The 14,077-nt window shown below is 54.2% G+C and overlaps 2 protein-coding genes across 2 annotated transcripts in view; one reads left to right on the forward strand and one right to left on the reverse strand.

Moving 5' to 3' along the window:
- HDAC1 (histone deacetylase 1) overlaps positions 1-4,447 on the forward strand; it is a 28,221-nt gene extending 23,774 nt beyond the window's left edge. Inside the window, exons 7-14 of the mRNA XM_033115498.1 lie at positions 120-212; positions 1,401-1,509; positions 1,592-1,732; positions 2,234-2,342; positions 2,434-2,564; positions 2,846-2,998; positions 3,537-3,585; positions 3,859-4,447. Coding sequence (XP_032971389.1) covers positions 120-212; positions 1,401-1,509; positions 1,592-1,732; positions 2,234-2,342; positions 2,434-2,564; positions 2,846-2,998; positions 3,537-3,585; positions 3,859-3,886 — 813 coding nt within the window. The 3' untranslated portion in view covers positions 3,887-4,447. The remainder of the gene's footprint in view (positions 1-119; positions 213-1,400; positions 1,510-1,591; positions 1,733-2,233; positions 2,343-2,433; positions 2,565-2,845; positions 2,999-3,536; positions 3,586-3,858) is intronic.
- A 201-nt stretch (positions 4,448-4,648) lies between these two features.
- Positions 4,649-7,030, reverse strand: MARCKSL1 (MARCKS like 1). The gene is made up of 2 exons (XM_033113159.1): positions 6,740-7,030; positions 4,649-5,921 (listed from the first exon to the last, which is right to left on the reverse strand). Exons 1-2 carry the CDS (start codon positions 6,824-6,826, stop codon positions 5,409-5,411), a joined length of 600 nt encoding a protein of 199 aa, XP_032969050.1. The 5' UTR covers positions 6,827-7,030; the 3' UTR covers positions 4,649-5,408.
- Positions 7,031-14,077: the final 7,047 nt, after the last annotated feature.

The following is a 14,077-nucleotide window of genomic DNA, read 5'->3' on the forward strand; positions in this document are numbered from 1 at the left end:
CTCATGAGCGCAGCTTGTCTCTCTTAGAATCACTGCCTCTTTCTTTAGCTCCAGCCCCCATCCTTGAACTTGCTCCTAGCTTCGTTTTTCAGTTGTGCTTTAATGTCCCTTTTGATTAGGATATTGGGGCTGGCAAAGGCAAGTATTATGCTGTTAACTACCCACTCCGAGATGGGATCGATGACGAGTCCTATGAGGCCATATTCAAGCCGGTAAGTGGTTTATCCAACACGTGTACTGCAAACGGTATTGGTCTAAGGGAGGGGGAGCAAAGCACCCCCAGCATTATCTTAGGAATCTCTTCCCACTGAGAGGCTGGTTGGGAAATGAGATGTGTTTCAGCCCTGGATTGCATGCTGTGCGCTCAGTTCAGGAAACCAAATTCATCCAAATATTTGTTGATGCCTTCTGGATCAGGCCCTCTGTCAGATACAAGAATATCTAAGATCTATGCCCGTGAAGAGCTCACAGTCTGAGGTGTGGGAGGCAGGCACATACCCAACAATGTGGTCAGTACTGTTTTTGAGGGGTGAACAGAGAGTCAAACTTCTGCCTGGCCTGGGGAGAGGGTAGTCAGAGATGGTTTCACAGAGGTAGTGACATTTGAGCTAGACTTTGAAAAATGAGGAATTACCCGTGTGAAGAAGGAGGTGGAGGCTGGATGGGTGGGGTGGCATTCAGCAGAGGGAACAGCCGCAGCAGAAGCACAGAGGTGCCAATACGTAGCTGTATGTAGGCCAATGAATGTGTGGGAGAAGTGTTAAAGGATGTGGGAAATGTATGTTGGGGTAGGTTTTTCAAAGGGAGCCTTGAATGCTATGCTGAGGACTTAAATCTTTGCCAGTAAGCAACAGGGAACCATTAATAGAGTAACCAAATAAGGTCAGGTAGTCATTCAGCAAACACCAAATACCTCCCGTGTGTCTTGTAGTAAGGGTGACAGAGAAGCCTGAGTTACAGCTTTGGTCCTCAGTAACGTTAGATTCTAGTTATGAGAATGAGATGTACAAAAGTGAAGTGCTTCCTCAATACCAGGCGCCAAGTCTGTTGGACCAGATGAGTAAAGCAGATGCAGCCAAGGGTCAGAAAGACTTCCGAGAGGAAGTAGTCCTGGGGCTCAGGCAGTGGAAGAAGGGAAAGACTCAGAGTGGATAAGGTCATTCTAGGTTCAGCGTTAGCAGAGGTAGGAGGCTGTTTCAGATTGGAAAACTGAAATCCAAAGTGGGGAAACAAGAACCCCAGGCTGATAGTACCTTTCTCTGCCACCCAGCATGTGTCAGAGTGGAAAGGTCAGAGTGGGCGATAAGGTACAGAAGGAAGTGTTGCCTCCACTCTTTTCAGCCCCGAACCTCACATAGCTTGTTTGGAGGCTGGTGGTGAGTAGGATGTGTACCTTCTAGGTCATATCCAAAGTCATGGAGATGTTCCAGCCCAGTGCGGTCGTCTTACAGTGTGGCTCTGACTCCCTGTCTGGGGATCGGTTAGGTTGCTTCAATCTGACCATCAAAGGTGAGTCTGGGTAGCAGAGGGCTGGGTGGGCAGGGTCCCGCTGGGTGTTCCTGTAACCCAGCACTGCCTTCTCCCTCCAAAGGGCATGCCAAGTGTGTGGAGTTTGTGAAGAGCTTCAACCTGCCTATGCTGATGCTGGGAGGAGGGGGCTACACCATTCGTAATGTCGCCCGGTGCTGGACGTACGAAACAGCCGTGGCCCTGGACACAGAGATCCCTAATGGTAATGGCTCCAGGCCCAGGTCGGGCTGGGTGGGGCTGGCGTTCACGTGTCCTCAAGTGCGCAGCCCCTGCCCCTTGGCCATGTGACCGGCCTTCTGATGCTAGTCATTGATTCTCCTGCCTATTCTCTTGTGAGCGTCAGACAGTAACTGTGTCAGTTTGTCCTGAGACCTTTTTGACCCTGTCCCTTCTCCTTCCTGCTTTTGGCCTGGACAGAATTTTCAGCGGTTATTTATAGCTTTGGAATTTCTACTCTATAGGTAGGGTAAAGGGTAGTGAGTGACACACACGCACACACACGCACGCACACACACACTGGTGTGGACACTGCAGAATGGCATTAAAAAGACTGAAATCCTATAGGCACAATCTCACCCAATCGTGGACTCATTCTTCAGTTTGCTAGTCGGGCTCTCAGCTCCAGAGAAACCTGCAAATGCTTTTCTCAGGGTCCCATGGTTTGGCCGGGTCTCTTGACTCTCTTATCTGCTGCCCCAATTAGAGCTTCCATACAACGACTACTTTGAATACTTTGGACCAGATTTCAAACTTCACATCAGTCCTTCCAATATGACTAACCAGAACACGAATGAGTACCTGGAGAAGATCAAGTGAGTATATCCCGACACCCCTTGATTGAACATCCAGGCTCTGGTTTGTCTCTAACCAGAACCCCGCCACCCTCTCTACCATTGGCCATAGACAGCGACTGTTCGAGAACCTGAGAATGCTGCCCCACGCTCCTGGGGTTCAAATGCAGGCGATTCCCGAGGACGCCATTGCGGAGGAGAGTGGCGAGGAGGACGAGGAAGACCCTGACAAACGCATATCGAGTAAGACCCAGACCCGGGGCCTGTGCTTCCCACCCAGTAGGCACCTCTGACCCCCTGCACTGTCCTGGTTCCACATTCCTCCCAAGCTCCCTGTCTGTTGGGAAACTCAAGTTCCAAGTCCCATTGTCTATAGAAACAGTTCGGGAGCCTGAGTTCCCTCCCCCACTTCTCTTGGTCCCCTTCCCTCAGTGTCCCTTAGAGGACACGCAGGGAAGCATTGTGCACAGACTCAGAGGTCAAGAATCTCCTGCTCTCTCTCAGTCTTTTCCATTGCTTCCCAGTCTGTTCTTCTGATAAACGAATTGCCTGTGAAGAAGAGTTTTCTGACTCTGATGAGGAGGGAGAAGGTGGTCGCAAGAACTCTTCCAACTTCAAAAAAGCCAAGAGAGTCAAAACAGAGGATGAAAAGGAGAAAGACCCAGAAGAGAAGAAAGGTGGGTTTGTGTTGGGCCAGGACTTGGGTCTTGAGCCCCAGGCCCTGGAGGAGGATGAATCTATGTAGGGCACTGGGAGGAGGGAGCTGACGTGGGCCCTGCCAGCTCCTGTGGGGCTCTTCCTCAGCTCCTTGGGCCTTTCAGTGGCTCCCAGAAGTGGCAGGGCTCACAAAAGAATGAAACTCGATTCGTCATCTCCACTGGCTTATTGAGCCCTGCCAGGCTCCGGAGCCAGGGACTTGCCTGGACTCCCTGTGGTCAGGAGCGTGGCTCTCACATACCACCCAAACCCTTTTCCTGGCACTTCACCCCAGTTTCCCAGGGGGCTGCCTCCGCCCACCGGGTTCAGCTCTTGGAGGCTGGGAAACCGGTCTGACCTGTTTGTTCTCAGCAGGGTTCACTGGGTGGACTTGGGATGGGCTTTTCTCTTTTGTATGTCCAGTGAGCTGTAGTGTGGAGAAGGGGTTTCTGGGGGAGCAGACTCCATGGGTCTTCCAGAGGGGCTGTCCTTGGCCATCCCTGTACTTTTATGTTCTAGAAGTCACAGAAGAGGAGAAAACCAAGGAGGACAAGCAAGAAGCCAAAGGGTGAGGAAGGAGCTGTCTGTCGGCCATCTCCCTGGCATTGGCGCACGTCCCTTTGTCCCCCCACATGCAACACAGGGACAGCTGTCCAGCTGACAAAGGTCTCTTTCAGGGACCAGTCTGTCTGTCTCTGCAGTTCTAGGCAGAGCGAGAAAGCCCCAGCCCTCAGTGGTCACCTGGGCTGCTGGGGTCCTGTGGAAGCCATTGTACCCACATTTTTGCCTCAAGGCCCCGCTTGGTTGAGCTGTCTCATACCAATCTCTGCTCTCTCCACAGGGTCAAGGAGGAGGTCAAGTTGGCATGAGAAGACCTCTCCAGTTCTGGCTTCTTGCCAACTCCCCCACCTTTCTCCTGCAACCCTCAGATTTTATATTTTCTATTTCTGTGTATTTATATAAAAATATATTAAATATAAATATCCCCAGGGACTAAACAGGAACCAGGGCCCCAAGCCCAGGGACATGTGCCGGGTGAGCCTTGTCACCCATCCCTCCCCTACTTTTAATTTTGAACCATAAAGGGTGCCGTGTCTGGGTGGAAAGGATTCTGTTAAGCATCCATAGGACAAAATCCTGAAATGCCAAATGCCTGCTTAGTAGTTTTGGAAAGGTGCCCTTATTGAGTATTCTAGAAGGGGTAGCTGGGTCTTCAGGGAGCCCCTGTTCTTTTCAGGCTCCTTAAGGTAACATCATCCATCTTTAGATTGATTCTGTTCTCCTACCTTCCTACTGACCCCAAGTGAGCCAAGAAATCCACACTGCCTGCCCTCTGTCCCTGTTCTGCAGGTGGAGATTGGTAGTTTCCTTTTTGAGATACTATTTTTGTTTTTGTGAGAATCTTTGTAATAAAATGGTACATTTCTATACCCTCCTTAGCTGGTCTCCTGATGGTATTTCAGAGTTGGTTATGACTCCACTTTTCTGCCCTTTTGGGGTCCACGAGGATCTGGGCAACCCAACAAAAGAACCGCACAAACTTACCTGTCTTCTTCATCCCTCCCTCAAGATTTGAGATTAACCGATCTTTTCACCCTTCCCCCAGTAGACCACTCATTAAAAAGCAGTACTAAAGGGATGACATTTATTCCTTTTCCAAATGTTACAGTAAAACCAGGTGGAAGAGAATGGTTTTAGCAGTTAGAAAAAAAAAAGTACAAATCTGGGGTTTGGCCATTAAAAGTTATTTACAACAATGGGAGGGGGGAAAAAGACAACAAGAAGTTGTTTCACATTACAGACCTCCCCACCCCGACCCCAAAGCCTAATACTTGCTTACCAAGTCAGAAAAGAGACACAGTTGATTCACAAGCTGGAGGTTTGAACTTGAGTAAGACATTTATAAAAACCTAGACAGGGGCAGTATCCTTCCCCAGCCCAGGTGCCACTAGGCACAGCACAAGAGACTCAAACTCAACGGGGAAGGCTGGACACTCAGGGTTTGGGAGTGTAGGCACCCCACATCTGGCTCAGGGATTTGGGGAGTAAACAAAACCTACTTGGAAAAGAATTGGGGGAGAAAACCAGCAATTGCCTTCTGCAGGGGTGGGGATAGGGAAAGAGGTAGGGCCAGGGGCAGGAGCATTTCACATCACTAACCTAACTTGGGAAACTGCAAGGGACCATCTTCAACTGGCCTTAAGAGGAAGACCAGGTGGATGATGGGAGAATCCACAAGAGGGAGAAGAGGAAAGGGAATGTGGCTGGGAGGGGGCAACAGCCCCTTCCTTTCTGGGCACAGGAAGGCAGCCAGGGCACCAGGTCCAGGCAGTGACCTCAAGGACAGCACAGTTTTTGCAGCTTAGAGATCACCCACCTGCCCCCACCCAGCTACTCATTCTGCTCGCTGGCAGGTGTAGGGCCACTCTCCGGCCCCGAGGGAGTGGACAGGCCGGCGGCCTGGGACCCTGCCTCTTCTTCTGTGTCTCCTCCCTTGGAGGCAGCACTAGCCTCTGCCCCCTTGGCCTGGGGCTCCTGGCTCTCGGGGGTGGCAACAACCTTCCCTTCCTGGGCAGTGCCTTCCTCGCTGCAGGCACCGATCTCCCCCTGCTCCTGCTCTTCCTCTGTGGGTGAGGAGGCAGACGAATCACCCCCACCCTCCTTCCGATTTCTCTTGAAGGACAGGCCACTCAATTTGAAAGGCTTCTTGAAAGAGAACTTCTTCTTCTTCTTGGGGGTCTCCTTGGCGGGGGCGTCCCCCTTGGCATCAGCGCCCTGGCTAGGGGGTGCTGGCTCGATGGCATCGCCAGTGGCCCCGGCTGCCTCCTCTGTTCCGTTCACGGGGGGCGACTCCCCTTCACCCTTGGGGGATAAGTCTCCATTGCTTTTCACGTGGCCATTCTCCTGCGGGGCAGAGGAGAGCAGTAAGGGCCAGGGCTCTACCCGCCATCCCAGCCCGCCTCTGACCTCTTCCAGACAACGGGGGCCCGACTCAATTCTACTGCAACCCGAGAGTCTGGTTGTAGTCTCACCCCACACCCCAGATCCCGTCAAACATTTCCCTCCTGCCCCTCCGGGCGCGCTGGGGCCGAGCACCGAAGCCGCGGCCGGCAGGAGGCGCTGGGGTCCCGTGGCCCCCCACCCACCTCCCCCGGGGCCCGCTCTCCATTCCGCGCAGACCGGCCGGCGGCCGTGGAGCACCGGCGGGCGGGCGAGCAAGCCGAGATTGGACGGGAAGTCGCCCCGGGGCGCTGTTCTCCGCACCTGGACGGCCTATTTCCCTGGCCTCCTGCTTTGTGTAAACGGCCCCCACCCACCGCAGGCTCTCCCCACATCTCGACACCCCCTTTAAAAAGGCCGTGGGCCACCGAGGCCCGGGCTGCGGGTGGAGTGCCGGGAGGGGAGGGCACCCGCCCCGCAGCCCCTGGGCGCCCCCTTGGCGCGGCCCTTTGTTCCCCGCGCGGCACTCGGGGCGGCCGGGGGGCAGCGCCGGGGGCCAGGGCCTCGAACAAAGAAAGCGGCGGGACTCGGCCGGCGCCCCCTCCCCGCCCCTCCCCTTGCTTCGCCCGCGGGGGCTGCGGCGCGGAGAACAAAGGGACCGGGCGGGGGAGGGGGCGCCGCGTGTCCCGGGCCGGACAAAGCGCGCGGCCCCGGCCCAGGGCCCGAGAGGGGGCGAGGTGCGAGAGAAGGGGGCCAGGGCGGGCCGTATCCAGCGCACCCACCTGTCCGTTGGCCTTAGCTGGGGAAGCGCCTGCAGCCTCCTCGGCGGTCACGTCGCCCCGGGGAGCCTTGGAGCTCTGGCTGCCCATGATGGGGGGTCTGCTGGGGGGCGCCCGGAGCCGCCCCGGGCTCGCGCCGCAGGGGATAGTTCGACGGGGTCGGCTTGGCCGGCAGAGGGGTGGGGCTCGCGCCTGAGGGGGAGGGGTATCGGGGGGAAACCGAGCTGCACCCCCGCTCCGCGCCCGACCCGCTAGCTGCGACCGCCGCCGCTCAGCTCCGCGCCAGAATGCCGCCCGCCGCCCGCCGAGCTGCTTATATATATGCTCCCGGAGCTCGGGGCGGGGCCGGACATTTAAATGAGCGCCCAATCGAGGGGCGGAGGCGGGCTCAGGTCTCTGGGCCCCACTTGCGCAGTGGGCGATGCTGGCGGTCTGGTCCCCACAACCCGCACGACTACCAGGGGCAGGTGGGGTCTGGTGTGGGAAGGAAAGAGGCGGTTTCTTCAGCGTACTGGGAGGAGAGGCGCTCCGAGAGGAAAGGGGAGAGCGCAATCATTCCCTCTTCTCACCGCCCACCTCTCAGCGGGATGCCCCAGCACCTGGAGTGGTCCCCATCTCCTTGGTCCGGCACTGGCACTCCCTGGCAGTCTCCCCCCTAGAACTCCTGGACGGGCTCACGTGCCCAGACTCGTCTGACGGCTGGTCCTGAGTTATGCTCCAGAGAATGTGGTCATGTTAGCCGCAGGGCCCCTTGCTGTGATCTGCGCCCCCTCAGGCCCCAGACAGGTCATAGGTTCCACCCACTTCCCAGCCAGCGTTCACTGGCCACCCAGCCACCCGAGGGGGCCAGGGTGTGTGTGTGTGTGTCTGACCTACCGCAGGGTCACTGTGGTCAGACTGGTGAGGCCCGTTTCTCATCCCTCCTCTTAGTCCCTGGTGGCCAATCATACTGAGCCCCCACAGACAAGCTCACCCTTAGTCCCTTGTGCCTTCAGCCTGGACCCCACCTGAAATGGTCCTGTGACCTTGAACAGCATCTTCATCTCCATTTGAGAACTGAAGAGCCTGGGGCTCAGAGACATTGACATAACCTGTCTGACTTGTCTGGTGCTCTCCCCCAACATCTCCCCTACTTCAGGGCTCCTCACCAAGGAGGCAGACCTTAAAACACTCCAGTTCTTGAAGAGGAAGGATGGCATATCTCCAAGGCTCCCTCCTCCCCTGGCATAGCCCCTTGAGGACAGCCCCCAAGGCTCCCCAGCCCAGCCTCCAGCCCTGCCCAAGAGTGAGGGAGCCTGGAAGTAGGGGCGGGCTGAGGGTGGCTGGAGACTCTCCCGCTCCAGTCCCCTGCCACTTCCCTTTCCCCTAGCCTGGACATGCCAATGGGAAGCCCAGCATCCTGACTGGCCCCGATGTGTGTGTCCAGCTGCCCACCCTCAGCCCCCGGGAGAAAGGGGATGGGAGTTGGAGGAAGCAAACTGTTGCAAAAGCAAAGCTGTGTCCTGTACAGCTAGCTCAGTATGTCCTTCCTTCCCCACCTCCCCACAATGGGTAAGGCCTCCTGGGAGGCCTGAGGCTGTCAGTCGTGGAAACACCCCCGTGCCTGAAAAATCAGGAACTCCCCACACATCTGACCACAGAGAATCAGGGAGGGCTGAGGTGGCTTCTACATTCAGCCCTCACTGGCTCCTGTATCCTACATTCCCGCCCCACTCTGAGACTAGACACTAGGAGTATGCTCAGTTTCATTGGGACCCCTCCCCGTTTTACAGATTGGAACAGTGAGGTTCAGAAAAGAAAAGTAACATGTCCAAGGGCACACAGCAGATACCAGTAGCTGAGGGTGAGAAAAATTGGAGAAGCCTGCTAAAATGGGCTGGGAGCTGTAAGGAAACCCCTGGAAGAATTCTCCATTGAGATCTGGGGCTGCGTGGTCAGTGGGAGGAAAGAAGAACTAGCTTTGGAACAGGGAGGAGCACCATGCCCCACTGAACCTCAGTGACAAAACAGTGACTTCTCCACCCACTGCCACTAATGGATGGACGTCGTGACCGGCATCTGTCTCGGACACAATAGGGAACCCACAATGCTGCCAGGCGCTGCCCGCACCGGCTGGCAGGGCTCAGATGGAGGGTGTGTGAGTCCTGGAGGGGTTGGGGTCAGAGGTTAAGAGCAGATCCCAGGGCTCCCTAATTCCAGGCGCTGCCCTGAAGGGATGAGAGGCAAATTGCCTAGACAATCTCAGGGCTAAAGGACCCTGAGTCCCCGGAGGGGGCGTGGTGCACAGAGGAGACCCTGCATCCCCCCCCCCCCCCGACCCCCACCCTCCCGCCAGAAATTGAAGGAGGCTGGGCAGGGGTTACCTCGGAGCCCAATCCCTCAGCAAATCCAGGTCCCAGCAGAATCTGGCTTCTGGAAGAGGGAAGAGGTTTAGGATGCTGTGGGGGTGAAAGGGGTGGGTACAGCAGCCCCCACAGCCTCCTCCGTCCATGCTGAGGCTCCTTCCTCCCCAGCTGCTGCCAGCCCAGACAATGCGCCCATTGTTTCTGCGTCTCCAGGGGCCTGTGTGCAACTGTGTGTGTCTGTTTCTCTCTGTGTGTGACTGTGTATTGCTCTGTATCTGTCCGTGTGTGAGAGACTTTGTGACTGACTGTGTGTGTGTGAGACCAGGTGTGTGTAGTTGTGGTTGTGTGAGTGCATCTGTGTGTGTTTCTAGGGTGAGCGAGAAGCTTGGTGACTCTGAGACTTTCTGAGTGTGTACTGGTCTGTCCTTGACACTGTGTTGGTGACTGTTGGCTGTGATTGGGTGTATAACTATGAGTGTTGGTGGCTGTGTGAATGCCCATGAGTGTGTGGATGAAGGAGTGTATACTTTGCGTGACTGTCCCCATGTGTGGCTGTGTGGGCCTCAGTGGGTCACTGAGGCTGTGGTGGTCAGAACCTTTAAGGGGTGAGCTTTGGCCAGGAAGAGTGACAGGGAAAGGAAGAAGGACAGCGTGACTCTGGGATAGTCAGGGGGAAGGGAAGCTGCAAAGATTAGAAACCCTATGCTTTCACACATCCCCCATTTGTCCCAACTCTCTAGTAAGGGCTCAGACCCTGGCCCTGGCCTGAGATGCTGCTAGCCCCCATGGACAGAACGGAATGGATTTCCTTAGCAGGAAGCCTGGGACCTCAAAAGAGACAGAGTGGGGCTGAAGGTGGAGGAGGGCAGCAGAGAACATTGCCCCATGAAGGAGGTTTCGGGGCATTTTGAGATCTCTGAGGGATCAGATCAGATACCAGGTGAGGTGTGAGCAGACACTATCTAGTCAGAAATGGAGGATGGGCCTTCCTAGTGGAGGGAAAGGCCCGGAGGTGGGAAGAGACATCCGAGAATGGCTAGGTGCAAATGGAGAGGAGGCCTCAGGAGTGGTGAAGGCACAGCCCAATTCCCAGCCCCAGGATCCCCATCTCCTTCTGGGGAGCGTCAACTGGACCCAGAGACCTTCGTTCTAGCCCTAGGTCTGCCTCCTCCTGCTTTGTAACTCTGAACAAGTCCTCTCCTCTTGGGCCTCAGTTTGCTCATCTGTACAGTGAGAGTTTGGGCTCAATGATTCATACTCACAAAGGCTGGAGTTTCTCCTGCTCCCACTAAGGCAGAGTGCCAGCTGTGAGTCACACAGGGCCCTGCCCTCAGGGGTTTCCCATTGAGAGAAGAGATAGGCAGTGCCTTAAGGGGAGAAGAAAGACCAGACCAGGGTCACATGAAGGGCCTGTGGGCTGCATGGGGAGGGGGTACATGAGTGGGCCAAGGGACAGAGGAAGAGTTTAGATCAGGACAAAGTGGGAATAGCAAATGGTTTATGTGAGGGTGGGGATGGAGGGAGAGACCTACCGTGTTTCCCCCAAAATAAGACCTAGCCGGACAATCAGCTCTAATGAGTCTTTTGGAGCAAAAATTAATTGTAAGACCCAGTCTTATTTTACTGTAATATAAGAGCGGGTCTTATATAATATAATGTAACATAATATGATATAATATAATACAATATAATATAATTAATATAAGATCCGGTCTTATTTTAGTATAAGACTGGGTCTTACATATTATAATGTAAGTCCGGGTCTTATACTAACTTTTGCTCCAAAAGATGCATTAATGCTGATTGTCCAGCTAGGTCTTATTTTCGGGGACACATGGTAGCTCAGAACAAGGTTTAGGAGACAGGCTCCTTAGGATTCAGTGACTGGCTGAGTGTAGGTGTGGAGTGGGGAGAAGGGAGTGATGAAATTGTTGCCCACATTTCTGTTTGGGGTGACACTGGCAAAGTGGATCCATTGACTGAGACAGGGCATCAGAGGAAAAAAGAATTGGGAGGGGGTTGCTGAATCTAAGCTTGCTGAGTTTGAAGTCCCCAGGGAACGTTTGGAGGGACAACCAGAAGGCAGCCTGAAGTCTATAAGCTTCAGCACATAGACTTGTGCTCAAAAAGGCCAGGGCCCAGGCTGACTAGTGACCAAACAGGGACAGCAGACAGAAGGTTTGAAGTCAGAACTAATCCTATGAAATCTGGGCCTCTGGTTGCTGCTTGTAAGAGGGTAACTGGAACCATGCAGTACAGGAGGTCACCCAGGAAGTACCAGGGCAGTGGGGAGCACCACCATTGGAGGGTCAGGCAGCAGGGGAGGGCCCCAGGAAGGAGTCTGGGAGGGAGCCAGCAGAGAGGGGGAAGGAAAACCCCAGGGTACAGAATCATAGAGATCCTTGACCACTGGGGAGAGTTTTAACGAGGCAGTAATGACCAACAGTAATAACAATCATGGCTGCTAGCACTGATTTAATGCTGCTTCCCATAATTACCTCCAGCTGGTGAGATGTACCATCCTTGTTCCCATTTAGGGAGGAGGAAACTGAAGCCCAGAGGCTGAGAGTTTATCTGAGCAGAAGAGGAGCAGGACAGGACTAGCAGAAAGCGGTTTTCAGGAGCTCTTGAGAAGCATGGCTCTGTTAAGTTCAGTTGGAGGCACCCACAAAGGGTTCTGATGTTTCGGGTTTGGGAGGAGCAAATAGGGATGTCAGCAGGGAGAGGCAAGGCAACCCCGAGGCTGGGGCCTTAGGACTTGACTCTGGGTAGCTGGGTTCTGGCTCGGTTATCGGTTATCGGCAGGACCCAGGTCTGTAGCCTCCTTGCTAATCACCTGGCCTTGAAACCCAGGTCTGGATACTGAGGCACCTCAGCGGCCCTTCCCTGGGACCCACCATCCCACCAGTCACCAAATCACAGGGACAGGGATTCTGAAGTTCCCTTTTAGAATTTTAGGCAACCCAGACCTTTTATTTCTCCTTTCTCCTCCCTTTTCTCCTGGTCTCTGTGTGTAAAGGCGTGCGTGTGTGTGTATGTGTGTGTGTGTGTGTGTGTGTGTGTGTGTGGTGGCGGTGGCTGTGTAAACTGGAGCAGGGCCCAGCCACTATCCAATAAAGCTGTCTCTGGCTCAATTTTCCCAATAGCCAAGACGTGTGTGTAATCCCAGCTCACCTGCCTATCTCTCTCAGGCTTGATGAAGTCACCAGAAATTCAACCGAGTTATTCTGGGCTGTCCTGAACCTCTCCCTCCCCTCTTCCATCCCCTCTTCCCAGCTTTCAGTTTCTTTTCAGATCCTGGGTGCCTTTGAGGTGGAATGTGGATTGCTTACAACTTTCCAGCCAAAATCCCCCACTTAGGGGAAGTCCCTTTAAAAGGGAAACTGAAATTGTCTTCCAGTCCCACCCCCTCCTCCCTGGCACTGCATAGACCTGGTATCATCATCTGTCCCATTCAGCCTCTTCCCTCAAATGATCTGGACCCAAACTACTGTTACCTTCTGGCTTTGTGACCATGACATGTCCCTTCCCCTCGCTGAGTCTCACCATGCCCACTTTGTAAAATGAGGACACTGGGTGCCACTTCAGGTTGTGGCCAGGGATCAGTGAGGTATTGTGTTGAGGCAATTGTAGCAGTGAAGAGCTGGCTCCATTACGTCCTAGCTGTGTGGCTTTAGGTCCTCTCTGAGCCTCAGTATTCTCATCTGTAAAATGGGAATGATAATAGTACCCATTTCTTAGGGTTATTGTGAGATAAATGAGCTAGTGACTGGGAGTAAAGCCCTTAAAACCAAGCACCTGAGGCGCAGAGCACCTGGGAAGCATTCAACAATGTTCCTAGGTGTGATTACGTGGCCTGCTGGGCAAGGGCTGGACATAAAGTTAGCACTCAACAGTGTGCCCATTCCCTTCCCTTTTCTTCCCTTCCTGCCCTCAAGAGGGGAGGTGGGGATCTAGGACAACCCTGAGATAACCTTACGACCCCTCCATCAACATTCTTCTGGGGCAGGTGGTGGAGGGACTGACCAGGCTGAGCTGGATTGACCAGATGCTGAAATGTTCAGATGGAAATTTATTTGGCTCAATCAGTTCCTTAAATGGCAAAGGAATCTGCCTCTCTCCAGAACCCTGAGGATTCTTTCTCTCTCCTCTTGCACCCCAGAAGTGTCCTCCTGGGACTTCCTTTCAGTGACTCTTCCCAGAAAGACATACTCTGGAGCCCGCTACCATCACACACATCATGTGTCTGTCCCCTCCCAGTCCCTCCACAAATTCTCCTTCCCTCCAGTCTGTACACGGAGCCTGACATTCCGGTGGCCCTCCCCAGTGCTCCACACCTCATTTCCCTCCTTTCTCCTCAGCCCACTCAACTCTACTGTCTTTTCAGTTCCTCAGAGTGCTGAGCTTCTCCCACCTCAGGGCCATTGAATATGCTGTTCCCTCTGCCTAAAATGCCTCTTTCCACTTCTCTACTTGCTGAATTCCTACTCTTCTCTTAAAACCCAGATCAAAACACTCCTGAGGACTCCCCAGATTCGCCAGGAGGAAGGAATGGCTCTCCCCACCACATACATACTTCATGTCTCTGAGCTTAAGGTCCCCACTCAGCACTTGTCACATTAAATCTATTCAGTGCTGAGGATTATGAGTGCAGCCTTGGAGTTCAAGTTTGTGATGCCTATCAGAGTCCCAGAGGAGACATCAGGTCGGCAGTTCATAGATCCATAAGCCTGGACTTCAGAGGAGTTTGGGGGTATCCCAAATTTGAAGCCACAGGACTGAATGGGCTCCACTAGAGAGAAGTGGCTCAAGGAGACAGAACCAGGGAGCTCGCTAACATTTAGACTCTGGAAGGGGAGCCGGTGGGAGGATTCAGCTTATGGCCACTGAGAAAGGAAGAGATCAGGTGTAGGGGTGTCCTGAAGGCTGAGGAAATAAATGGTTTCCAGAAGGAATGAGTGATCCTCCATGTCAAATGCTGCTGACGGATGGAGGA

The sequence above is a fragment of the Rhinolophus ferrumequinum genome, chromosome 9, assembly GCF_004115265.2.
Source record: "Rhinolophus ferrumequinum isolate MPI-CBG mRhiFer1 chromosome 9, mRhiFer1_v1.p, whole genome shotgun sequence".
In the NCBI taxonomy this organism is placed as follows: domain Eukaryota; kingdom Metazoa; phylum Chordata; class Mammalia; order Chiroptera; family Rhinolophidae; genus Rhinolophus; species Rhinolophus ferrumequinum.